Source organism: Helianthus annuus, chromosome 11 (genome assembly GCF_002127325.2).
Source record: "Helianthus annuus cultivar XRQ/B chromosome 11, HanXRQr2.0-SUNRISE, whole genome shotgun sequence".
NCBI classification, from domain to species: Eukaryota; Viridiplantae; Streptophyta; class Magnoliopsida; order Asterales; family Asteraceae; genus Helianthus; species Helianthus annuus.
Genome location: NC_035443.2, coordinates 11,702,555 through 11,730,511, shown reverse-complemented (window position 1 = coordinate 11,730,511; position 27,957 = coordinate 11,702,555). Strand labels below are relative to the sequence as shown.

The 27,957-nt window shown below is 37.3% G+C and overlaps 2 protein-coding genes across 2 annotated transcripts; both read right to left on the bottom strand.

Annotated features, from left to right (window-relative positions):
- Positions 1-9,313: 9,313 nt before the first annotated feature.
- LOC110887767 (zinc finger MYM-type protein 5-like) lies at positions 9,314-11,716 on the bottom strand. The gene is made up of 3 exons (XM_022135338.1): positions 11,658-11,716; positions 10,355-11,065; positions 9,314-9,758 (listed from the first exon to the last, which is right to left on the bottom strand). The coding sequence occupies exons 1-3, from the start codon at positions 11,714-11,716 to the stop codon at positions 9,314-9,316; spliced, it is 1,215 nt and encodes a 404-aa protein (XP_021991030.1).
- Positions 11,717-20,616: 8,900 nt separating this feature from the next.
- Positions 20,617-21,565, bottom strand: LOC110887765. The gene is made up of 3 exons (XM_022135337.1): positions 21,332-21,565; positions 20,914-21,015; positions 20,617-20,868 (listed from the first exon to the last, which is right to left on the bottom strand). The coding sequence occupies exons 1-3, from the start codon at positions 21,563-21,565 to the stop codon at positions 20,617-20,619; spliced, it is 588 nt and encodes a 195-aa protein (XP_021991029.1).
- Positions 21,566-27,957: the final 6,392 nt, after the last annotated feature.

The window sequence follows — 27,957 nt, the reverse complement described above, 5'->3', positions numbered from 1 at the left end:
TTAGTTTAGTTTAATCTTTTAATTTTTGCAGAATAAAACACACTCATGGTGGTAATGGATGAAAAAGGGAACGAGAAAAAAATGGAACCATGCACGAAGAACAGAGCAACCCGACAAAAATCTCCATTACAGAAGGCTCAACACGGGTCGTGCCCAACCAACACGGCCCCGTGCTGAGCCCCTGCAGAAAAATCACCCAGTTCAGGTAACTGGACACGGGCCGTGTTCAGCGGACACGCCCCCGTGTCCAGGCTTCTGTTTCAATTCTGTAATTTTTGTTACTGGCACTTGACCACGGGGCCGTGCCCGGTGAACACGGGGCCGTGTCCAGGATGCCAGTAACAAAAATCTTTGCTTTTTAACATACTTTTATGCATTCTAATCAACCAAAAATATTATTTTTGGACACATTGAGGACAATGTGTAATTTAAGTGTGAGGGGGATGCTAAAACCTTGAAATTTTGCAAAATCCTAAACACAAGCCTTACACAAAACTCTATTGGAACCGCTAAACACCCCAAATTTTTTCAAAAACTTTTTCATTTTTTTATTTACTTGTCTTAGTTTAAGTTGGGAAGAACAAGTTCTAAAAAAGGTTATATTTTTACAAGTTTACAACCGATAGCGTCGTGATAAAAAAGGAACCAACATAAGAAAATTATGAAACGGCATAACAAGCCTAGTTTAAAATTCGATTATATATGCTTGGTCACATTAAAAACCCATTCCCACAAAAGTGAGTTTTGAGCCTTTATTGAGCATAAAAATACACATATTTAGATTAAATGCTCATTTTTCGTTTCTTGTGTGAATAGCCGCTCGGTCCTTACAAATCTAGAACTTGCCACGACGATACATTCCCGATCCTTACCAACTTAAACCCAAGTAAGTAAATGATGGAGGCATTAGGACTAACTATTTTTTTCAAAACCATTATTTTTCAATTTTTTTTTTACCTACCTAAAATCCCCCTAGAAAACCCCTTTGAGCCTAAACCTTTCATTTCATTACCCCAAAAACCCTTTCTACCCACCAAAAACCTTTTTATTTATTTTTTTTAGTAACAAGTTCGTTTTTTCGTAAACTCACCTTTTTATGTGACTATCAAAAAAAAAATAATAATAATAATAATAATAAATGATGATGAAGTCAAAAACAAACAAAAGCTATAAAAGCTTGTTTGGAGAAATACTTCAAAAATAATAGGTCACTAAAAACAAGGTATTTTATGAAAACCGACACTTGCTACGATTTTCGCCCTTTTTACTAACCACTAACCAACCATCCACCTTTAAACCCAAGCCTTCACCCAAAAAAAAAAAAAGTCCTCTTGATATTTACAAAGGTAAAAAGTTAAAAAGGAGGAGGATTGATTGCTTGGCAAGCCTATGGAAAGACGTAAGTTCCGTGCCGCTCTCGAGTGATTCACTAAAATATACACCTTCGGCCGAGTGTTGAGTGATCTCCCGTGAGGTATGTGAACTTGTATATAAATGGAATTTTAATAAGGCATGCTATGCCCAAATAAGTAATTTATCTTATGAAAAGTTCAAAATAAATCATAACGAATAGGATTGTAAATAAATAAAAATAAAGCCTATAAAAAAACCTTGGATTCCCGACACTCTAGGACAAGCTAAAAAAAACTTCTCTTCTACCTATTCCATTTGGGAGTGTAAGCCACATTTAAAGAGTTTTGCTTGAGGACAAGCAAAAGTTCAAGTGTGGGGGTATTTGATGTGTGTAAAATGCAACATATAAAACACATCAATTAAGGCATAAAACTAACCCTTTTTAAGTACTAATGTTGGAAAAAGAGTGTTTTTGTCTTCCTTTTGTATTTTCAGGATGAAATGAGCTCAAAATCACAAAAGAAGCAAAAAGACCACTAATTCTACCATAAATACAAGAAAAGGAACAAAAGTAGACTGCCCGGACCTTCAACGGCACCTCCCAAAGCAAAAAGGAAGAAACAGAGTCTGAACACGCCCCGTGTCCAGCGAACACGGGGGCGTGCCCAGGAAGCAGTAGAAAAGACAAACCAGTAGAAGCTTCCATTGCCCACCACGGGGCCGTGTCCAGCGAGCACGGGGGCGTGGTGAAAGTACAGCAGGCGCATTAATTGTAATTCGCAATTACAATTAATGAGGAGAGAGAGTGTCAGGCGGGCACGGGGCCGTGTCCAGCGGACACGGGGCCGTGTCCAGCCTTCTGTTCAGCCTATAAATAGAGGAGCTTGGCTTCATTCTCTCTCATCCCTTGGCACACCACCTCTCTCACACCTCATCCACCACCCACCACCACCATAACACCATCATCCACCACCATCATCCATTGTCCATCGTAGAGTGTGTGAGTCGTCTCGGGATCCAAGATTGATCGTAAGAGTTCTTGACAATCAAGGCCATGTTTGCCTAAGTCTCTTACATCACTTGGTGAAGACAAGTGTTTAGTATAATACTTTTTATTTTTAATCTTTTGCACTTTTTATTTGGTTTTGTATTAATGACTTTAATAACTAGTTACTTATGTTGAAGGTGATCTTTCCTTATCGTTTGTCCGTGGTGTCTTGGCGTTATTTTACTGTCTATATAAAATAAAAGATTTTCACCATTCATATCTCCACGGTCTATATGGAGGTATGTTGGCTACCTGGTCGGGGGTTAAGGGAACGGTTTGGTAAAGGTCTTGCCCTTGTTCAGCGTTTAGAGGTCCTGCTTGGGACCTGGGTCAAATTTAGTAGGATCTCCTTCAATGCCCATAGGTATTGGATGGCGGGGACCCAAACTCTTTGACCCCCTCATAAGTTAACTACTATTAATACTATAACCCGGCTATTTAGGACTGTATCCCTGCTGACTCAGACTACTTAGCCGAGGGTAACGTCACCGCGAGAAGCGGGGCCTACCATAATTTGCATTAATAACTTAATTCATTATCTTTCAATAATCCGACCCTTTAGGATTGTATCCTTGCTGACTCAAACTACTGGGTTGAGGGTAACGTCGCCTTCAAAAGAGGGGCCTACTACAATAACTAAGATAATCTCTTAAACAAGTGCAAAAGTGCGAAAATAATCAAAGGTTATACTAATACACGTGTCGGATCCAAGTGATTCATCTTGTCTATCTGTTTTTATTTTGTTTTTATTTTCAGCATTTAGTTAGTTTTTATTTTTCTTAGTTTAAAATATTTTTCTAACCTTTTTGATTTGATTAGACGTTGAGGATAAACCGGTACTAAAAGCTCTTGTGTCCTTGGACGACCTCGGTATCTTACCAACACTATACTACGTCCACGATGGGTGCACTTGCCCATATGTGTGTTTAGTGTTAGTGAATATCGTGTTTTATAAATTTAAAACTTGGCTAAAAGTGTAAAAAGGGCTTAAATACTCATCAAAATAATATTACACCTAACGCACATCAGAGGGCAAACTTTGTGACGGTGGTCCGCTATGGATGACGGAATAGTATGGTAGTCCGTCGGAGATAGGCCGCGGGCGGACGTAATTGTAACCCGCCGGAGTTGGAGGAGTCGGGTAATAGGTAGCGGGAATATGATGATAATCCGCCGGAGATGGGTGGAGTGACTTTATCCGCTGCCGGGGGTGGCGTGACCAAGATAACCATCCACCTGAGATGGCGTGATCAAAGCTATTGTCTGCCGGAGACGGCGCGACCAAGAAGGTTGCCCGCCCAAGATGTCGGAAAGAGAGGCACTACAAGAAACTGCCACCTTTAGCGGCGACAGCTGTCGCCGCTATTGCCCATATTTGTCGTCGCGGTTACCTTTTAGCGGCGACATGTCGCCGCTAAAGGATCGCCGGTATTGATGGGTCGCTATTGGCCTGGTTGTCGCCGCTATTGATACCGTCGCCGCTAATGCTCTTGCCGGAGAATTCACAGGAAAGATCGCCTGAGATAGATTGCCGGAGATTACATAACAAATCGTTTATCAAAAACTTGTCGGAACTAATAAATTTAAAGATTACATAACTTTTCATTCAAATTCTCATCACAAAAAATGGATTCAACGGTACTATCAAAAAGTTGTCGGAACTATACATTTTCTATAACTTTTCATTCAAATTCTCATCACAAAAAATGGATTCAACGGTACTATCAAAAAGTTGTCGGAACTATACATTTTCTAAACAATAAAACGAAAAAATTAAACTGGCCGGAAGTTGTCGGAACTATACATTTTCTAAATAATAAAACGAAACTGGCCGGAACTTGAGCTTGATGATGGCGGTTCAACGGTGGTTCAACGGCGCCTGAGATAGATTCACGGTGGTGGTGGTGCAGCTTGATAATGGTGGTGTTGGAGCTTGATAATGGTGGTGGTGGAGCTTGATGATGGTGGTTCAACGGTGGTTGACGGAGCTTGATGGTGGTGGTGGTGCAGTTGGTCCACTGGTGGTGGTGGAGCTTGATGATGGCGGTCCAACGGTGGTGGGTGGAGCTTCAGGGTGGCAGTGGTAGCTTCACGGTGGTGGAGATCCGGTGGTGGTGGTAGCAGGTTGTTGTTGTGAAGATGATGGAGTTTGGTGATTGTGTTTGTGGGTGAGTGTGTTTGTTGAAGGAAGAGAAAGCAGGAAGGAGCCCAAACCGTTGGATCATACTCTCATCAAGGGCAGAGATCAGCTCTTTTCAAGCTTCACACGGATTGACTTTTAGCGGAGACAGCTGTCGCCGCTAATGCCTATTGTCTTGTCGCCGCTAATGCCCTTTAAATCCCCAACCGTTAGATCAGGATAAGGATCAACGGCTGGGGTTTGGTTTCAGACTCCGGGACACGGATCGACCAATAGCGGCGACATTTGGCCTGTCGCCGCTAATGGTGTCGCCGCTAAAAGTGGTTATTTCTTGTAGTGAGGTCATGCTCGGGAATTTTCCGTACGCGACTCGAGCAAATCCGACATATGCTGGTTCCCGCGGAAGCGTAATGCCCATTCTCCGTTTAAATAAGATAAACTAAATCATCGAGAATAATGATAAGCAGTTTTACAAATTTGACGAAGAAAAAACTCACGTTTCTAGGTTTATCATGAACCGTGACTACAAACAATTATGGGTGTAAGTATTGTCCAAGTTTAAACTTTGATGAAAGTTGGGTGTTTATTAGGCGGCTTATGGCACAAGGTAAGCCTATATGCCAGCTAGTGTTGGACACCCATATTAAGGCATGTTAGCTTTAATTAATCAACTCGAAAGCAGTAGTCAACGTGAGTTGGTTCAAGGCCCATGTGAGATTCTTGAAGTTCATAAATTAATAATAAGAGTTAGTGTTCAAATCATGGCTTCACATATGGTATAATTCCGTGCTTTACAACCTGTACGTGACCTTTTCAAGTGAATGAGGAATTCTTGTACCCCACCTACACAAATCAGAACTTCAGAAGGCATAGAACTGATCGTTCTTGATCTAACGAATCGTCTGTAGATCTCAAAAAACCCAGATCTATAGATTGAAGTGAAAAAAGCGAGATGTGATTGTTGTCGGTCCCACGGACGAGCGTGTCTGACAGGCGAGGTGTACTCGCACGGCGACAGAGAGTGTCCAGTAAGCGGCGTGTACCCGGGTGGCGGCGGAGCATACTTGCACGGCGGCGAAGTGTGCCCAACAAGCGAGGGCGCACCCGCGTGGCCACAGGTTGTGTCTAGAGAATGTCCGGCAAGCGATGTGTATTCGCGCGCACGACGGAGTGTGTCCGGCAGCCGGTGTACTCGCGCGACTGAGTTTACCCGCGATGACGAAGTATGTTAGGTAGGCGGAGTACTCGCGCGGCGGAGTGTGTCCGACGACTGGTATATTCGTGCGACCGAATTTATCCGCGGCGGCGGAGTATGTCTGACGAGCACGAGGCTTCCTTAACCATGCGCCTGTGAGTCGTGGCCCCTTACGGTTATTAAAATGGTCTATCTATCTTATCAGGAAAACAAGAAGTATATGACTTGTATGTTTAAAAGAAGCAAGCACATGCCTAGCAGGTTGTTTACGATTGTAAACCTTTTGACAAAGGATGCATGACAGCTATTAGCAATTTAAAATTTTAAGGCTAAAACAAGTTTCCTTTCTTCTTAGTTGCTAATCACCCCATGAGCTCTATATAGTTAACTATATAATTAATTAGATGAGCATCTAGGGTTTCAATGACGTAAGAGAATCTTGCAATTTGTTTTGCTTTGTAAAAACCCTTGTCAATAAATTTGTTTCACATGTCTTTGTCATGCCCCCTTTTGACAAACTTGTATCACAGAAAGAAAGTAAATATTTACCCTACACAGCAACCGATCAGTACCCGCTTGCAGTTGAGCTTTGTATCCCCTAGAAATTTGGATAAAGAAGAATAACAAGATGTGGTTCGTGTCTGTCCCACGGATGGTTCCGATATGCGCGACGGCGCGAACGGGTGTCTGCCCTTGACGGCGAGCATTTGATGTGCGCGACGACATGGAAGAGATATCCGCTGATGACGGCGGGTGGCCAATGTGCGCAACGGCGTGAACGAGTTGTCTGCCATTGACGGCGGGTATCCGATATGGGCGGATGGCGGCTCTAGCAAACAATATGCAAGTAACAGTGGTGGCATGGCTAAATTTGCCCACCTAAGGAAGTTCAATGGCCTAGGTGGCGATTGGGTAAAAAGATTCGTCGGCCTAACATGGCGATTGGGAATGGTGTTCGTCGGGGATGGCGTGAGCAACGACATTGCCCGCCGCGTGAGTGAACAAAGACACCCGCTGGATTGGCGGGTAGAATTAAGACTTCCGCTGAAGACTGTGTATATGGACAAAAGGCTCCCGTCAAAGCTAACGGGTTGAATAAATGTGTTTGCCAAACACGGCGTGATAAATAAAAGTATCCGCCATAAACGGCGGGATGATTAAGCTGTACTCCGAAGTGGCGCAGGTAGATAAAAGACGTCTGCCCGCTTGGAGTTAATTGCATGACTACGACGAAAACATGCGTATCATCATGGAAAATAATATACTAACCAAAACAATGAAGTTAGTATGAAGTTTATAAGACAATAAATCTAATAAAATTTATGTTTGGGCCCCCCATGTAATATCCAATCCCAAACTTCAAAAGATTTTGGGATTATGTAAAAATTTTTGCTCAAGATTTGTGATAAATTCTGAGTGGTTTTAATGAAAAGACTTCGTATAGCATATGTGGAGTTTTGGATCTACAGGTCGTGCTTACCCAAAGGTAACTTTTTGAGTTCCATCGACACTGATCCAAAGTTTAAGATCAAGAATACCTTGTATGCAAAGCACAAGTCTGAATATCGAGTGGAAAAACGAGATGAGATTGTTACCGGTCCCACGGATGGCGCCAATGAAGAAGCATGAACCTGAGCGGGTCGGAACTTCTACGATGATGAACGGCTACACCTCGTCTATTCCTATTCATCCTAGACCTGCAAACAAGGAGAGAAACACGTGGGCAATGTAGAGACGGCCGGTATAGGAAGAATCCCCTATTTCCAGCTACAAAAAGTATTTGCCCCATATTGCATGCCCTAATAAGGAGGTGGAGACCTCCTTATATAGGAGATATGGGAAACCCTAACCTCAATGGGCCAGGCCCAGTTAGGGGTTGTCTCTACAAGCCCACGGCCTAGTGTAGTATGTAAACTACAATGCGCTGGGCTTCGCAGGTTAGTACGTAATAATAATAATAATATTTAACATAAAAGTGATAAATAGCAGGAAAGTCCGACCGCTCGGGTCGGGTCCAGTACCATACCTCGTCAATAGTGTACAATGAGGTCAAATAAACAATTGTTTGTGCTTATATAATAAGTAATTGTTTGGTACTTGACTGAATAAACAACCATGTTATGCCATTGAGTAACTAAATTGAGTTCGTGCTTTATGTGATTATATATTTGTTCCTGCAGGTTACATATGTGCAGACAATATAGAACACATAATGCAGGGATCTGATGTTTATGCCTAAAAGTCAAGGTAAATTTTTATATGTTCGTATTGTGATTTACTTGATACATGTCTTAATGGTTCAGACCTCTTACAAGTTCAACACTTAACCATTCAGTAGTTGCCAAACGGCCCCTTAATTAACAATGGGCTTTTTGGAAATTTACTTTGGCAGCAGGTTCATGGAAGGTGAAAGTAGCAAATGTTATAAAGAAGATGACATGTACAACCGCAAAAGTATTTAACCAGAACCGTCCCCGAGAATAATAAAAAACTTTTGGGCCTCGTGCGAGACAAAAAAGTTGGGCCCCTTCCAATAATATAAATTTATCATTTTATATAGGGTTATTGGACTTTAATAATTTTAATAATCCTAAGTTTCACCTGTTAGCGGATAATAATCTCAACTTTAAAAATTTCCTCCAACGATCATAACTTCTAAGAATTTGGCCCCCATCGATCTTTTTCAAACTGCAGGTGCACTTAATTCAATTAAGGAGGCTGCAGGTGCACTTGAATCTACTGAGAATGCCAAATTCTTATATGTTATAAAAGGATAAACGGGGGCCAAATTCTTATAAGTTGGGATCGCTGAAGGGAATTTTTAAAGTTGGGATTATTATAGGCCAACAGGTAAAACTTAGAATTATTAAAATCTAATAACCCTTTTATATATCCAAAAACCACGATGCAACGATAATTGATTAATTGTTATAAAATAAACAAAACAATACTAGTGTAGCTAAATGATCGAACTAACTTACTTAAGCAAATCGTGAGGCTCTCCTAGCATTTTTGGAAGCAAAGCTCTCGATCAAGTCTTTATATTCCATACCTTCTAATATTTCGTTTTTAAGAGATATCATCATCGCTGATCCATTAAGTCTTTCTTGGGACATTGACGATCGCAAATAAAACTTCAACAACTTCAATTTAGAAAAGCTTCTCTCTGCCGATGCCACCGTTACCGGAAGTGTCAAAAGCACATGATATGCATTTATAGCATTAGGACAATGACCAAGCCGCATGATATCGTTTAAAGCATTAATAGGGCAAACAATGTGACTCGGTAAGAAGGTCCTAATCAACTTCAACTCCAAATAAAGTTCTTTAGCATCAACGTCGGATTTTCTTTATATTTTAATGCATCTTAAAGATGATAACAACGAGCCTTAAGATCTTGTTCATCAAGTGTCTTCAATTTTTTAGGAAACAAAAACACAAATATTTTTTGAATTTTTGGTATTGATCAAATCTTGTTTCAAGAGAACTTATAGCTTGATCAACAATACATAGAAAGTAGTTGACTTTAAAATCATCATCGAGTGAAAATATAACTTCTTCTACACTTGAATTCTCATCAAACTGTTTGTTTTTCAGGGAATTCCGCATTAATACCTAATTCATTGGCAATTTCTGTAGCTTCGTCAATCGCCTTAGAAAACCCCACTTCTCTATAATTTTTGAAGTATTTAATCAATTTGTCCACTTCATCAATAGCAACATCAAGAACCACATCCTTTGATTGCAACTTTTTGCTCACCACATTCACATTTGATAATATTTCATACCAAATGACGATTTGTACCAAAAATTCATAGTCACCAACCTCATGCTTTTCAAGTGATCTAGTTTCGATTTGAATTTTAGGATCTTTATCCGAGTCACTAACTTCTTTCAAAGATTTTCTTACTTCTACAAGTTGAGTTCTAATAGTCTTAATGCTATTTACACGGCTTTCCCAACGAGTGACAGATAATGATTTAAGAGTCAATCCTTTAACATTGTCATTCAAAATTTGCCACCTATTAATAGAATTGGCAAAGATAGTATATATACGTTGTATTGTTCCAAAAAATACCCTAGATTTAGTAATCGTGTTTGCCATGTCAAACAACATAAGATTAAGACTATGACAACCACAATATCAAGACCTAGAGACTCTAATTCCTTAGATGTAACATAAAAAGTCCCTTACCTATGGTATCATCAACAACCAAAAAACCTAAAAACGATTCCTCAACTGTCACAGAATTAGAGTTAAAATTCACATACCTCACAATTATGGACATTTGCTCTTGGTGACTTATATCAGGTGTGCAATCGAGTATGATGGAGTAATCCTTTGCTTGTTTTATCCTTTTGATGATTTCTATTTTAACTTGGTCAGCTAATAATTGTATCAACTCGTTTTGGATATTGTGCCCAAGATAATGTATATGGAGTTCATCATTCAAAATATGTCGCAGTGTTCTTTCATAATCGGATCAAACTCTTCCAACATCTTAACCAATCCTAAAAAGTTTCCGTTGCTTTTTTTGTACAACTTCTCATTTGACCCACGAAAAGCTAAGCCATGTTTAGCAAGAAATTTCACAAGAACAATAATCTTAAAAATCACTTCTTTCCAATAATCTTTTTCTTTTTTGAAATGCTCATATGCTTCTTTGTCAATTGTTTCATTGCAATCCAACCTTTGACGCATTCAAACCATTGATGCATATGCTTGAGATGTTCAAAGCTAACTTCATGGTCTTTAAGACCTTGAGAAGCATGCTTCCAATCCGAATAGCCTTCATTATCCAACCCGTCTTTCTTATACCCTTTTCTAAAAAGTTTACAACAAAAACAAAATTCTTTATCAAGCTCTTTCGAATACACTAGCCATTCTCTATCACACGTCTCTCTATTTGATAGAATTCTATTATACATGAATTTAGAAAATCGTCTTCCAACATTATCCACGGGACCCTTATCAATAGTCAAATCTCTTTTTGGATTTTTCATAACCAATTCATTAATCAAGTTAAGATTAAGCTTATCCCAATTTCTAGGGTCAAAAATATCAACACTAGGATTAACATTAGCATCATGTTCACCCACATTAGCTTCATCTACATTAACATTAACATCATCTTCACCCGTAACATCTTCACCCAAATTAGCTTCATCCACATTAACACCCACATTATCTTCACCCACATTAACATCTACATTATCTTCATCAACATTAGAACTAGAACTTTGAGGTAGTTTTGAGAAAAATTTGAGTATACGCCCTTTGTCGGCCTTTACTTTTTCTTCCTCTAGCTTCTTCTTTTTACGTTTTTGACTACCAGATAGTTATTTGTATTTAGGAATGGGTGGCATAATTTCTAGGCCAAAAAAAAAAAAAAAAAAAAAAATCAAAGTTGAAAACTATTAAGTTTTATCTAACTCTAAACCTAAACACTAAACAATTATACATCAAAGTCTCAAAGATTCAATCATTCAATTTCAAACATCAAAGAATCATAGTTTCATCTAGTTCTAAATCAATAAATCCAACCAACAAATATTAAAGGTTTCATGTAATTGACTGATTATATAAATCTAAAAATAAAAAAGTTACATTTTTATTAATCGATTTTACAATTGAAAATTACATAACTCAAGGATGAAATCGTTTGCTAGATGATCGGATGATGATGAAAAAACTAAAACGTAGTCTTCTTTCTTTTGATAGCACAGTGAACGCACAATTGGTTTTTGGAAGTTCGGGTTTTTTTTTTTTTTTTTTTTTTTTTGAGCACACATGCCCCATAATTATGCATATAGGGTAAACACTCAATTGGAATTTGGGCCTTTTTCTTGACTATTAGGCCTTAATGTTCAGCACTTGGGCCTATTATAAACACATAACATAATAGACTTATAACTATTACGGGCCCCTAAGAATTTCGGGCCTTGTGTGCCTGCCCAGTTTGGCCGGCCCAAGAGCCATGTCTGTATTTAACTATAGATTCTCAAGTTTTGTTACTAATGTTGAAGCCAATGCAATGTTAGACAGAGAAAAGGGTGGTACGGTGACTTCAAGGGGTGGTTTGGAGGAAGTCTTATTTTCGAAGGTGAGTTAATTAGTCATTTGGTCTATGTTTTAATTATTTAGTTTATCACCTACTAGTTAGTTAGAATTATAATTACTGTAGGATTCGTATATGCTGGCAAGTAATTTTCTAAGTATATACAGTGATAGAGTCTTGGTTTTGTAATTCCTTTTCCAGTATAATAAAAAGTGTAGTTTGTTCAAGATTTCAAGATAGCAAGTTAAATAAATTTTGAAACATTGCAATATCTTGAATGGGATTTGTAAATGAAAGAAAATATAATTTACTTTGAGTAATCCGTGTAACACACGCGTATTTAAACTAGTTCTACTCAAAACGCGATTTAGACTTTTAAGTTTTAGAGTAAATTACTATTTTAGTCCCTGAGGTTTGGACCAAATTGTCATTATAGTCCAAATAGTTTTTTTTTCTCCTCTGGGTCCCTAACTTTTCCATTTTCTTACCATTTTGATCACATTGCCTAACTCAGTCTAAAAAGCTGGTTATAAGCAGGGGTATTTTTGGCATAACTGTTGTGTAGTGATAATCATGGGTAGTTTACAACATAATTTATAAACCTCATGATAATTTAATGCAAAAAATACCCCTGATTATAACCTGGTCTTTGGACTAAGTTAGACAATGTGATCAAAATCGCAAGAAAAAAGAAAAGTCAGGTACCCAAAGGAGAAAAAAAAACTATTTGGACTAAAATGACAATTTAGACAAATATCTCAGGAACTAAAATGGTAATTTACTCTAAGTTTTATCGGTTGTAATTAACTCCAGAAAATATGTTTTTGTTTTAAGTTTTATCCAGTGTAATTAACTCCAGAAAAATATGTTTTTTTGTAAAAATAAATAAATAAAGCCTTTTTATCTACCTGTTAAACTATAATTAATTTTATTTTCCTTGTTTTACTAATGGAAGAAATAAAAATCACGAGAACTGGAAACTTGATTTAAAGAAAAGTAATCAACGGAATACGTGACTAAAAAACTCTGAACCATCAATATTTTATATGCTTCTTTAATATATTAAGTTAATATAATAAGATATCAAATATTTATAAGGTCTATTTTTAAAGTACTAAAAATATCTTAAACTAGTTAGTTATTTTCAAGAAAAAAAAAATATACAATATTGCGTGATTTATATTAAAAAATAAGTAAAAAAAATTATAACAGTGATCGTATAAAATTCTGAATGAACTTCTCAGTTTTTTTATATAGTACTTTGAGGCTTTAAATTAAAACACAGGTAGGTTTTTTTTTCTCAAAGTAGGTTTTATAAAAAATAGGTTATTTAAGATTCTTAAATAAAATAAGTTAGGTAAGAGATACAATACAATGATTAAATCATTAGTTATTTAATGAATACATTTGTCCAATGAGGTTTGGAATGAGAAAAAAATCTTTAAAAACATCATTTTAGTAAAAAGACTTCTTCAATAACACTATTTTGGGCTCTCGTGTTCTCCCTGCCGCCCGGAATTCGTAAAGTCGGCTCGACGATGCTCGCCTGAATCTGAATAGCGGGTGGGGTTTAATCGATCGGTCCACGGTGGCCATCTAGATCTAACCGTGCTCTCTATCTGGGTTCTTGTGTCATTCATTCGCTACTTTGGTTCTCGTGGTTCCCTAATGGCTTCCCGGGATGAATGGGGAGGGGGAGAGGATGACAATGGTGGTCCGTGGGCAGATGTGCAGTACCGGAAAAATCGGAAAAGCAAAGGAAATGGGGTAGAATGGACTTTCCTAGTTCAGAACATCTCAGACCGGGTTACAAAGAGTGTTTTATGGAGATCTTTTCAGCCATTCGGCTTCATATCAGATGCGTATGTGGCTCGTAAACGTGATACAAAAGGCCGGTGCTTTGGATTTATCAGATTTAAGGGGGTTGAGGATATAAAAGGATTTTTAGCAACACTAAACTCGGTAAGAATGTTTGGCATGAAAGTTGTGGTTTCACTAGCAAAATATGATAGGGATCATAATCGATTTAGCTATGCTCCGAACCTTCTGGGCCGGAACGTGTGGAAACCTAAAGCCACTAATCAAGGAAATATCAACCACTCGGAAGGAGCTAATAACAACGCACAGTTTTATGCGGAGAAACAACCACCTGAATCGGGTCCATCTGGTCCTTCTTTTGTTCAAGAGGGAAGGTCTTTTGCTGATTTGCTAAAAGGAAACGCAGATGTGCATGGGCAGGGTACTAAAGTCATTACTGTGGAAGGGAAAGGATCCTTATATCCTATTCATTGTGTTGGCCGGTCAGTCATTGGATGTACTAAAGAGATCATGTCTATTAGTAAAGTAAAGATGATAATGGAAGAAAATGGTCTTTCTGAGGTGGGTTTGTCATACGTTGGTGGAATGACCTTCTTGCTTACTTTTAAAGATAAGACGGTGGCTATGGCCCGTATGGAGTCACATGCATCTTTCTTCAAAGACAATTTCTTGGAGCATAAACTTTGGAAGGGTGAGGATATTCCGTATAGTAGAGTTGTCCAGCTTAACATTACCGGGGTGCCGTTTATTATTCGGGATAATTCCTTGTTTGATAGGATCGGGAGTTTATTTGGTAAGGTTATTCAGCCGTCTTCCTTCTCTTGGCAAAATGAAGACAATTCGGTTTGCTCCGTCATGGTGTTGACAGATCGGACGGCCAGAATTGAGGAAGCCGTGATTATGAAGTGGAATAACAAGAGCCTGATTGCATGGGTTTCGGAGGTCCCCGGTATTAGCATGCAGAATTTGGGTTATGATGAGTCTATGTCGGATAGTGAATCTGATTTTGACACACAATCGTGTTCAGAATCAGATGAGGATCTGGTAGATGTTGAGGACGTGGAGGAGGGGGAGATCCGGCGTAATGTCTCTCCGGTGATTTTGAAAACGGCTGATGGACGAAGTCCGGCAATAGAGGTTCCCGGTGATATGTCAGGGGAAGCCACTGAGTCTCCGGTGGCCAATGAACAGGCCCAGGTAGGCGAAGGGGCTCCGGCACTCCAAAAGGTTACTATGGGTAATGAGGATATGGGGAATCATGTTATGCATGGGGATTGGAATAAGGCGGCGCACGTGGATAGTGGTTTAAATGAAGAGTTGGGTACTGTGCCATGCCCAACTGTCAGTAACAAAAGTGCTGGGCCTAATAATGGTGGGCCGGGTGGGGAGTTTAATGTAGAGCCCAATAATGAGGAGGTTAAAGAATATGGGCCTGAGGTGGACCATGAACACTCTAATTTTTTAAATGGAAACGAGGGCCCAACTCCAGCTAATTATTTGGGGAAAAGAAACAGAGCAGAACGAAGTCCACCCTCATTGGGTTCGGTCCAAGGTCCTCCCCAGAGGAAGTTTGGTGATTCAAATAGGTCGGATTCGGTGTCTCTGGATCTAAATACTCCAGTTGGAGAATGTTCTGGAAATAGGGAGATAAACAGTGCACCACCAGGGGATGTCACAAATCAGATCCCGGCCACCGATACTCATAACGTCATCATGAATCCAGGGGGTTCCGATTCCCAGGCCGCGGAGGATTACCGGAGTCTTCTCAGAAAGGAAGTTGAAGCTACTATTCATGTTGGATCCTTAATTGGTATTAACCTGAATGGTTTTGTAGCGGATACCGAAAAGATTGTTGTAGAAGAAGGTGCTGCAAACGGTCTCCAATGAATTGTTTGTCAGTAAATTTGAGAGGGGTTAGGGGTAACCGTAAATCGGATTGGATTAGGGGTTTGAAAACCAGCTATGGGATTCATTTCCTTGCAATACAAGAAACGAAATTACAACAGTCTTCGTCCTTTATGTTCAGTCAGTATTGGGGTCGAGCAGAGTTCAAAATCGCTGTGGTAGATTCGCAAGGAAGATCAGGTGGTCTTGCATGCCTCTGGTGCCCTGCTGTTTTCAGGTGTGTCGATATTTATCATAACAGGAATTTTATTATTGTTTCGGGGTTCTTGATTCAGACGGGGTGTAGAATGAATTTGGTAAACGTATATGCACCTAACGATGCTACCAGCAGAAGGGTTGTCTGGTCAGAATTATTGGGGTTTAAAAATTCTATACAAGGGTTATGGGTTATGATGGGTGACTTTAACGATGTACGGGATGCTAGTGAGAGGATGAATTCTGATTTCATTGCCTCTAATGCCGAGGCTTTCAACCACTTTATATTATCAGCTGGTTTGGTGGAGTACAACATGGGAGGTGGGAATTTTACTTATATGTCAGACAACGGGAAAAAATTGAGTAAACTAGATCGCTTTCTGGTGTGTTTGGGTTTTAGAGAAAGATGGCCCAATGCTACAGTTGTTGCACTGGCTAGGGAAGTTTCTGATCACAGGCCTATTGTTTTATCCACGATTCAGTCGGATTTCGGTCATATCCCGTTCAGGTTTTTTAATTCATGGTTTGAATATTCCGGTTTTCTTGATTTTGTACTACGGAAATGTGGGGAATTTAGGTTCTCGGGGCCGGAGGATCTCGCCCTTGCAATCAAACTAAGATGGTTAAAGAACAACATCAAATCGTGGCTGAAAATGGAGAAAGATAGAAGGGAGGGGATCTATGGTGGGAAAAAGGCTAGGTTGGCGTTTATTGAGAATCTGGCCGAGGAAAGGGATCTAGGGGATGAGGAATTGGCCGAAAGAGTGGAATGTCGAAATTATGTGGCCGAACATGACAGGATCAAGCAGTTGGATTTAAGACAAAAATCCAGATCTAAATGGGCCGTTGATGGTGATGAGAATTCTAGTTTCTTTCATCTTGTGATCAACTCTAATATCAGTTCTAATAGACTGAATGGTCTGATGATTGATGGAGAGTGGATAACAAACCCCTTATCTATTAAAGAATCCCTGTATGAGTTCTTTAAACACCAGTTTTCTGAGCCAATGACTGTTAGGCCTGATATGGTCTGCCCTGGTATAGCTACTATTTCGGGATCCGAGGCTACTATGTTGGAACAACCATTTACCGTGGAGGAAATTAAAGCAGCCGTATGGGAGTGTGAGGGAGATCGTGCCCCCGGTCCTGATGGCTTTAATTTTAAGTTCATTAAAAGATGTTGGGAGGGTCTCCGGGTTGATCTTGTTAAATTGTTTCATAAGTTCTACGTCGACGGGTCGATTAATATGGGGTGCACATCTTCCTTTATTGCTTTGATCCCAAAAATCAAAGATCCTGTTGGACCAGCAAATTTCAGGCCGATTAGCCTGATTGGTGTGATTAATAAGGTGATATCCAAAGTGCTCGTCAACCGACTAAAGAAGGTGTTAGGAAATCTGATTTCGGAACAGCAGTCGGCTTTCCTAGCTGGCAGAAATATTATGGACGGCCCATTAATCCTTAGTGAGGTGTTGAGTTGGTTAAAGAAGAACAAGCGTGTTGGGATGTTCTTTAAAGTGGATATCAATAAAGCTTACGATTCGGTAAATTGGTCCTTTCTCGATTCGATTATGGCTCAGATGCAGTTTCCAAACAAATGGAGATCATGGATCATGGCTACCCTACATTCTGCTAGAGCTTCCGTCCTGGTTAATGGCTCGCCAACTAGGGAATTCGACTGTTCCCGTGGCCTCCGACAGGGGGATCCGCTGTCGCCGTTTCTCTTTGTAATAGTGATGGAAGCCATGTCTTGTATAATGAAAAAAGCTGTATCCTGTGGCTTGTTTAGAGGCATTAATATTTCTGATGGTGGCCCGTCACTATCTCACTTGATATACGCGGACGATGTGATGTTTGTGGGTGAGTGGTCCGAGTCGAACATAAACAACTTGAGACGGTTATTGAGATGTTTCTACCTCGCATCGGGTCTCAAGGTAAATCTCGCTAAGAGTAGCATTTATGGGATTGGAGTGGGAGAACAAGATGTCATACAAATGGCTAATCATCTAAGGTGCAAACAAGGTACGTTCCCTTTTGTTCATTTGGGCTTGCTTGTTGGGGCCAATATGAATTTAGCTCGGAATTGGCAATCGGTGGTGGATGTTTTCAAAAATCGGCTTTCTATATGGAAAGCTAAGACACTCTCATATGGTGGTAGAATTACCTTAATAAAATCGGTTCTAAATGCCTTACCAACGTATTTTTTGTCGCTTTTTAAAGCCCCGATTAAAGTGTTGGATGCACTAGATAGAATAAGAAGGGTGTTTTTTTGGGGAGGGTCGGAAGAAAAGGCAAAAATGAATTGGGTTGCTTGGGATAAAACTATAGCTCCGATCGAATATGGGGGATTGGGTTTCGGCTCAATTAGAGATGCCAATTTAGCTTTGTTGGCTAAGTGGTGGTGGAGGTTCAAAACGGAAAAAAACAGTTTATGGAGGGAAGTTGTTTGGGCAATACATCACAACAATAGAGCTTGGAATGATATACCGGCTAAAGTTTCGATTTCGGGACCATGGAAAAATATTATCAGCATTCGGCAACCCCTTTTAGCGGCTGGGATTGATCTTAAGACCGCTTTTTGTGCGAAACTGGGAAACGGGAAAAACGTGCAGTTCTGGCTAGATATATGGGCTGACCCAATGCCCTTATATTTAAAATTCCCTGACTTATTTAGTATAGAAAGTAACAAAGATTGCCTTGTTTTGGATCGCCTTTCTTTTGGTGACTCTGGGCCGATTTTACATTGGGCCTGGAATAGGCTGCACCTTAGCAACAGTGAATATGATCAAATACAACAATTGATTAATTTAGTTGGTGGGCAGTACATGGAGCTGGGCTCGGATCGTTGGAGGTGGACGTATGATCCGGGTGGATCTTTTAATGTTGCTTCGGTTAAAGACTTGTTGTGTGCAGCGAATCGTGACATCCCCTCGAGAACTTTTGAGTGGAACAGTTGGGTCCCGAAGAAGGTCGCTATAGTCGCTTGGAGGGCGGAAATGGAAAGACTTCCAACTAAATGTGCACTGGTTCATCGGAACATTACGGTACAAAATAACCTTTGTGTTCTGTGCGGTGATTGTGCGGAAACGTGTGAGCACATTTTCGTTTCGTGCCAGCTTGCCCAATCGGTATGGCAGAACATTGCGGTCTGGTTAAAAATCCCACCTATATTTGCGTTTGCTATCACTGATCTACTCGATTTACATGGTGTATCGGCGAATGCGAGGAAGAAAAAGAAAGCGCTACATGCTGTTATACTAGTAACATTTTGGTGTCTTTGGAAAATGCGAAATGAGGTGGTTTTTAAACAAGCGAGCCCGAATACCACGAAGATCCTGGATGAAATAAAAACAATGGCGTACCTATGGGTCAAAAATCGATCGAAGATGACGGAACTAACTTGGGAGAAATGGTGCCGATTTGAAATCATTGGTTAATATATGTAATTGTTTGTAGTTTGTTTCTCATATTTTGGTGACGTTAATAATTTGTAAGTTTGGCGGGTAGCTTCTTGCTACAATTAATAAAACTTTTTTGTCGGCCGTTCAAAAAAAAATAACACTATTTTGGTAAATAGTTTTTTTACCAACACCATTATGGAAAAAAAATCGATAATCTTTGACTGAATGTTCGTTTATAGCTGATTACTACAAAGAAAAGAATCTTTACTATGGCAACAAGGCAATCTGAATATTACAAATTAGTGTTCAAACACGTTGAATATAATTCTTAGACAGGTAGCAAGACAACTTGAAGTTGGTTTCAACAATCCTTCAAGTTGGTACACAAGTACTAATAGATGAGCTAAAAGTGTTTTAAGGGTAAGCCTACTAAATCCCTAGTTTTAGACCCCATTATTCTAAGGGCCCCATTTTAAATTATGTCTGAACCCCAGCCAGGGGCTCTGCCCTTTGGACCCCGCCAGGGGCTGCCGCCCCTGGGACCCCGCTACCGGGGGTTGTCGCCCCCGGACCCCCGCAAAGATCGTAAAACGCAATAACTAAATCAAAAACCCATATCATGAAAATGAAATTAAAGAATTTCTTAAATGGATCGAAGCCGATTTCTTCATCAATTGACAAAATTTGAATGATAGAAACACTTATCAACGCTCGAATCGAACGAATCGAGTGATTATCTCCAAAATCATCGGAAAAACAAGATTTTTTTATGAAATTAAACTGGGTTTTCTTCAAAAAAAAGTTGAAGAACACGTTGATCGGGTTCTGAATCATTGATTGGTGATGAAAATCGCACTATAATGTAGTGATTATTGAGATAGAAAGTGAAGAAATAGTTGAAGATGGTGGGTTTTGAAAATGGTGGGTTTTTGAATTTATTGGGTTTTGAAAAAGGAGGAAGAAGGAGTTTGATTGACTAAAATACCCTTTCTCTTTATTTTAAAATTTACCACATGTCATAGTCTTATGACTTCCTATCCTTTCTAGCGAAAATTAACTTCCTATTTGATCTTTTCCCATAGCAATAAACATAGCTAAAGTAATTTTCAGTTGTACATATATTGCTATCCAGAAATCTTTCTTTTGTTTAGATTCCAACGAAAACCCAAATGCACATGCTTAGCAAAGATAACATCATCATTTTTATTTTGATGTAAGAACCACCTTTTAATTTATTTTGATGCTCATGTTATGTTTCCGTTTGAGCAGTGGCAAAGCTTGAAAATTTCTACCTGGGGGTCGGAAGTAATCGGACCTAAAAAAAATTCTATCGCTTTGTTTCGAGGTGATATGTTCGGATCGGACGTCGGTGATTCGGGTCGGGTCGGGTCGGGTTGGGTCAAACATTAAAAAGTTAACATTGTTTAACAAACAACTGAACAAAGACATCAAAACATTAAAAAGTAGAGGAAGGTGGGTACCCGGTTCAACTGGATAAAGAATTATAGTTCTGCCCGTCTTCCTTTAAGATTTTTGAATTCTTCAATTATAGACTCCGAATCAAAGTTCACATCAATTTCCTTTTCTATGTAAATCACAATACTGTTTACTAGATACTGATCTAACATCTTATTGCGAAAACGATTCTTAAATATTTTCATTGCTGAAAATCCTCTTTCAGTTGTTGCAGTCGAAACTGGAAGTGTCAAGATTAGCCGACACACTCTTTCAACCAATTTGTACATGTTATTTTCCTGGCATTCCACAAGAGCTTTTCAAAGATCAGAAAGTGTTGATACCCCACTTAGCTTGGCATTATTTATCCTTTCAACTTTAAAAATCTCCAATTGACCACTACATTGATTCCTCTCTTGCTCTGTAAAATCTTTAGGATAATATTTCTGAATAAGAAGAACAATATGATCAATATTAATCTTTTTTGAACATAAAGTCACGCTAAGAGATACCAACTCTATCGCTTGCTCATTGAATCTAGTATCCAGCTCATGTAGTTGTTTGTCCAATGCCTCTGTAAACAAATCTACCCGATAATAGTGTTCAAATGTAACATGAAGATTTTTTTTACAAGGCCGATACCGAGTAGAAGTATATGGAGCACTCATATCAGGCATACCTATTTCATGCCTTTCACAAAAAAAAACGAACTTTTTCAAATAAAGAATCCTATCCATTGTTTCTAAAATTAGTTAGACTAACCTTTGTTGTAAAAACTAACTCCATTGCATTAAGGATGTCTTGGGATTTCTTTTGTAATGCTTGACAAAGTGTATCAGTTCTTCCCATTACTTCTTTCATCAAGTGAAGAACAAGCACAAACTCAAATGATTGCAAGTAACCATAAGCTATATTAGCATCTCCACATTGAAAACCAGTAGCATGAGACGTGTCTTCAATTATTTCCTTGAGAACAGCATGGGTGACATCAAACATGTTAACCAAACTACAAACGGATTTAAAATGGGAACCCCAACGTGTATCACCAGCCCTTCTTAATGTCCCAACCTGATTTTATCCTTTTCTCGTTTTGATTTCACCGAGTTCTAGTAACTTTTAAATCTCAACTGCCTTCGCCATTTGTAACTCATCATGGCGCTTACTAGAAGCACAAACCACATTAATTATAAAAACTAAGTATGAGAAGAATTGGTGTACTGGAGTAACATCCCTTGAGACACAAACCAAGGTAAGTTGTAACCTGTAAGCAAAAAACAAAAATGTAATAACCATAAGTGTATTTAGTTAAACCGAAGAAAGAACAAGTAATTAACCTGTGAGCGAAGCAGTGAACATAATATGCATAAGGGCTATATTCCCAAACAAGTGCTTGTAATCCGTTCCATTCTCCTCTCATATTGCTAGCACCATGATAGCCTTGACCATGGATTTTACTAACATCGACATTGTAATGCAAAAGTATATTCCACAAATTTACAAATAAAAATAGACATAATTACAGAAAGATTCAACAAGTTTAGGGCAAAAATTCGGCCCCAATTTCACCCATAATTTCAAACCAAATCACATATATTGCAGCCCTAATTAAACCTAAAGACTAAAAACGCATACCTTATGAAGATTGAAGAAGAATCACTCGAAGTCGAACAAGCAGCGCAGCCCCTGCGTTTGGTCGAATATCCAGCAGCAGGGATTTTTTTCCCCTTCTGTTCTCAGTTCCCTGTGCCTGGTCGTATACCCACTAAGCGAATTTGGGTTTTTTTTTAATAAGGTGGGCTTTCTATTTGGGCTATAGTTATTTGGGCAATTGGGTTATAAACAATACATTCTTCCAAACATGTTTACAAATACAATTTTTTGGCCCAAATAGAATTATTTGAGCTATATAAATATTTTATTTGGGCTATATAAGTAAATTTTTTTATAAAACCGGGGGTCGAAAACGTATATACCTAAAAAATTCTATACGAAACGTACATACATAACACTATCGAGCAAAAAGTTAGAGGGGTCCCCCCGGCCCCTTCAAAGCTGCGCCGCTGCGTTTGAGCATCACTTGGCTGAAAAGTAAAAAAATGATGGTTATGTTTTCTGTAAAAAAATAAACTCTTTAGGTCCTTCTCGAAACCAATATGTAGGCTTTTCTTTGTTATTGACAGCGAACTAGCATTACCAGAACTACAAAAGTTATCTAATGTATTAGCATTGCATACTTATGGTATCAATGTATCAATAATCATAGGGTACTTTATACACATGCTCTAATAATGATCTCAAGTTATTTTCCCTATTGTATAACTTTTCAACGGAAGGGCCCATTTTCACATTTTACTTTAGTCCTCCAAAATGTTTGAGCCGACCTGGCAACCATTCAACCACTCACTCATAACCGATTCACTCATCATGATTATGTTGTCAATGTTCAAATGGAATTGATTCACTCATCATGATTATGTTGTCAATATTCAAATGGAATATTTGTGGGTCTCAGATAAAGATAAAAGTAGACAGTAATCTAAAGAACAAGTAGCTACCAATGATCTCTAGATCAAGTGATGGAAAGATTGGATTTCTTTTAGGTTCAACTCTCATTTGGTGAAGAGTAAGACACCGGTGGACAATGATAGGAGACCCAAAGAAACATGGGTTTGATCCTTGAGCCAAACGAGTTTTACCGGTAATTTCACTGTTGTGCCTACGGGCGGGTGGGTTACTGTGTTTTCCCCGAAATTGGTGTTGGACTCGAATTACTCTTAGAGTACTCCGTTTGGTCTGGTGGGTGTCTCAAAAGTGCTTGGGATTGATTATATTGGTTGTTAAAAAAAAAGAACAAATAGCTAATTTTCGTGGTTTCTAATACCGTAGTATGTTCATGTTACATAATAATGACGCTTTAGGAAAGTATTGATTGGAAATCTTCCAACAAATCCGGAATCAAACAAAAGTATCTAGAGTGCTGTTTGCATCGGCTTCCATGATTTTGACTGATTTGTTTTGACAATCTTTTTGCATTAGGGTAATTTAAAAATCTTTTTTATATATATATGACCTTTTTTTTTATTTATAACCTTTTTTTCAGACCATTTTTTTCCTCTTTTCCTCTTGGGTAATGTTTAAACTCACAACCATGTTGGTTGTGATACTCACAGCCGGCTCAACTATTTTAAGGACCTAAAGCCAACTAAAAATCCAGGGCTTTTTTCCAAAAAAAATAATAAAAACAATAACTTTTAGTACGGTTTTATATAAACAAGAAGTTACCACTTACCAGTGCTAATTATTTTCGGACATTATCACTAACATGATTTGGACATCTCTACAATCTTGTAAATGACCACCTAGTTTATCATAAATATCCAAGCACATATTAGCTAGCAAGGCTCATGTTGTTACCGATTGAAACCCTTAACTATCACTTTGACGTCCGTCATCCAAAACTTAACACTTAGTATGTTCTGTCACCACGTCGTTAACTGATCATTAACTTTTGATCTTGTTTTTATACTTTTAGGGGTGTCATAGGGATCTTAGGAAGGTTTTAAGGATCTTTGGACACCCCGAAAAATATAGTAACAAGCTCAAAAGTTAGTGATCAGTTAACGACCTGGTGACAGAACAAACTAAGTGTTAAGTTGGGGGTGGTGGGCGTCAAAGTGATAGTTGGGGGTGGCAGCGGCTAATAGCCAATAGTTATAAGTGATAAAATCCAATAACCCAAAAATATAATGGTTTAGTTAACTCATGTAAAAAAAATTAGTTCATTTTACTTTATCACATTCAGCAAAGTTATTAACATCACACCATCAGAGTTACCCTTTTACCCTTCGAGAAGAATTATTAACATCCCATTTCCATTTCACTTGAATTAAACACAACATGTTGAAGTTCCTGAACTCAAAACCAATTACAAGGATTTTGATTTTCTATTTTAGGAGAAGAAACCTTGGACTTTGAATTTTACGAAGGGCAGGGTCTTTCGTTAGGATTTAGGAGAAACGATCAAACGATGAATTCTATCATTTCATTGTTCGACTTTCAACAGATCATCCCTTTCATTGTTGGATTTTCGACACAATTATGTCATTACATATTTAGATAGTTTGACGTTTCGAATTTCACCCAAAGTGGCTTCATATTTCCAACTGTTTTTGTTGTTCTAGGTTGTGGTCATCAAACATAATGAATTAGAAATTGGGCCAAATTAATATATCACTAAAATATAAAAGATGTTGGCCCTTAAAGAGTGGGGGCTAAAGCAATGGCTTTAATTGCCTTATGCTTGAGCCGGCCCTCATGGTACACCCTTCTTACCACTAGACCCCAACCCCAGATCCTTTTATTATCATAAAATGAAACATATACAAAATTAAAGAAAATCTATACATAATAGAAAATAATTAATTGTGTCACGTGTTCTGTGAGTTTGATATTCCTTTTTTTGCGCTTCTCTCATTTCATTACTTTGTATTCTATCTCTTACTAAAAAATATTAAAATAAGAAATATAATATGTATAATTACTAACAATTTAACATTTTATTTATTGAACACGTTTAAGACACGGTTTTAACATAGTATAAACTATTAAAATTGGCGGTCGCTATGAACAGTATACATCTGTACATATGTGTGTGTATATTCTAGTTTCTTTTATTCTTTTATTATTTAACTCAAATTTAACTATATAACTTTTCTAACGTTTTGTTTCTTTTTATTTTATAACAAATATTTTTAATTGTTTAACTTAAAGTTTTTTGTTTTAAACTTAGGTTTCTTGTTTATTATATTCACTTAATATTTAGCTATTTTTTTAATCATTTAGTTAAATAATTTTTAAAATGGTGAATTTAATGTTTTGGTTCATTATAACTAGTATTTGTAGCGCATTAGTGCGAAATACGTTTTCTACATAACATAGTTTTGAATACAATCGGAAAGACAGATAATCTTATAGCAAACAAACAACAATTTTATTATTGACGTATTAGACAGTTTAAACGTAAAACAAAAGATAAACAACAATATCTAAACCCTAAATACATTGTGTGGTGGGAAAATTTAATACACCTAATCTTCCTATACTAATAAACAAAAATCTTTTTGTACACGTGTCACTCTCTGGTGCCTCCTCCCTTTTAATAATAATATTACATATTAATTTTTATACACAAAATATAATATAATATTAATTAATATAGTTAGAGATAAACGTATAAATTCAAATTTAATTAATAATTATCTATAACAAATATAAATGTATCAAATAATATAATAAGTATAATGCTATTTAATAAAGTTAGAGATCAAACGTATAATTTCAAATTTAATTAATAGTAAATTACTTTTTGAGTCTCTATATTTTAGTGGTTTTAACCACTTGAATGCAAAATCAAAAAGTTAAACGCCCTGAGTCTCTAACCGCTTATTCATAACCCCTGTAAAAAAAATCAAAAAACTTTTTCTAAGGTCGAGTTCTTTAAGTTCTCACAACTTGTAGAAATTTTCATTTTACCCTAACCATATATATTTGTTAAGATAAAATATATTATTTGGATATAAACAATAATTACTAATAAAGTATCAAATCACATGTACAAGTACTTATAGTATATAACTTAGAAGACTAAAATTACAAGCGGATTATCTAAATAAAGTACCAAATTATCTTTAAAGCGAGCACTAAATGGTTTTTAAAAGACATTTTTTTTTCTATTAAGTATATAACATTATATTTACTTAAGCCGTGTAATACACGTGTTCAATATTTTCTTCCAATTTTAAATTTATGTTAATATCAATATGTTTTCATCTTAAAAAATGGTCCAACTTCCTAATAACATTTATATACTATTATTTTGCAACATGTTAGTGCAATGTGGAGTTGTGTGACTTTAGTTGTGGTTTATGCTATCTTTAGTTGTACCCTTTTTTGGTTATTTGTACATGAGTTAATTGCCAAAATCGCCCTTGAGGTTTGAGCACATTTGTCATTTTCGTCCAAAATGACACTTTTGTACCATTTTGCCCCCCACGTTTGTAACTTTTTGCCATTTTCATCCAAACAACTAACTTAGTTTATTTTTTCTGTTAAGTTGAATGATATTTGGATGAAAATGGCAACTATAAACCACAGGGACGAAAATGGCAAATGTGCTCAAACTCTTTTTAATTTCTTTTATTTAGTTAATTTTGTCACATATATAATAAAAAAGAATATATATGCAATTTTTATATGAAAAAAATAATAGTTTTCTCACATATTTTTTATAAATTTTCATCCAACCACTAACTAAGTTAATTTTTTTCTATTAAGACGAAGGATGTTTTAAATTTTATAAATTAATACAGAAATCTATTTCCAATTGTTTATATAGATCAATTTTATAAAAATAAATCTACTTAAACCTCTAATTTTTATAAAACTAAAATGCTTGTGACCTTATAGAAAAATGTAAAATAAACAAATATTATCATATGTACCAAGTTTTTAATTCATCTTCTACTCTTTTAAATTCGCTCCTAACGAAAAACAAAAGTCAGTGCCCCCATCAAACAACGTACCGTTACCAAACCTTCAAATTACCCACCAAATAGTAATTATAATGCCATCTAATATTTTGTGATAAACACTTTTCACGACGAGCTATTTTCTTGTTAAACTCTCAAAAACATAATCGAAATATTCATGTTACTTAGAAAAAGAAAACAAAGTTCTATTGAACAAAAGACAACATATAATAACCTTGATACAAAAAATTAATTTATAAAATTTAAAACATCTTTCTCCTTAATAGAAAAAAATTAACTTAGTGGATGGATGAAAATTTATAAAAAAAATATGTGACAAAACTATTATTTTTTTCGTATAAAAATTGCATGTATATTCTTTTTTATTATATATGTGACAAAATTAACTAAATAAAAGAAATTAAAAAGAGTTTGAGCATATTTGCCATTTTCGTCCCTGTGGTTTATATTTGCCATTTTTATCCAAATATCCTTTAACTTAACAGAAAAAATAAACTAAGTTAATGGTTTGGATGAAAATGGCAAAAAGTTACAAACGTGGGGGGCAAAAGGGTACAAAAGTGTCATTTTGGACGAAAATGGCACATGTGCCCAAGCCTCAGGGGTGATTTTGGCAATTAACTCTTTGTACATTATTTATAAATTTATATACTATTACTTTGGAATATTTGTATGTATGTTTGGTTGTAAATTGTGCTTAAGTGGTTGTACCTTAATCAAATAATGGTTTCATTACCTTACCAAATTCAATCTGTTTTGTATGCATGTATGGTTGTAAATTGTGCTTAAGTGGTTGTACCCTAATCAAATAATGGTTTCATTATCTTACCATATTCAATC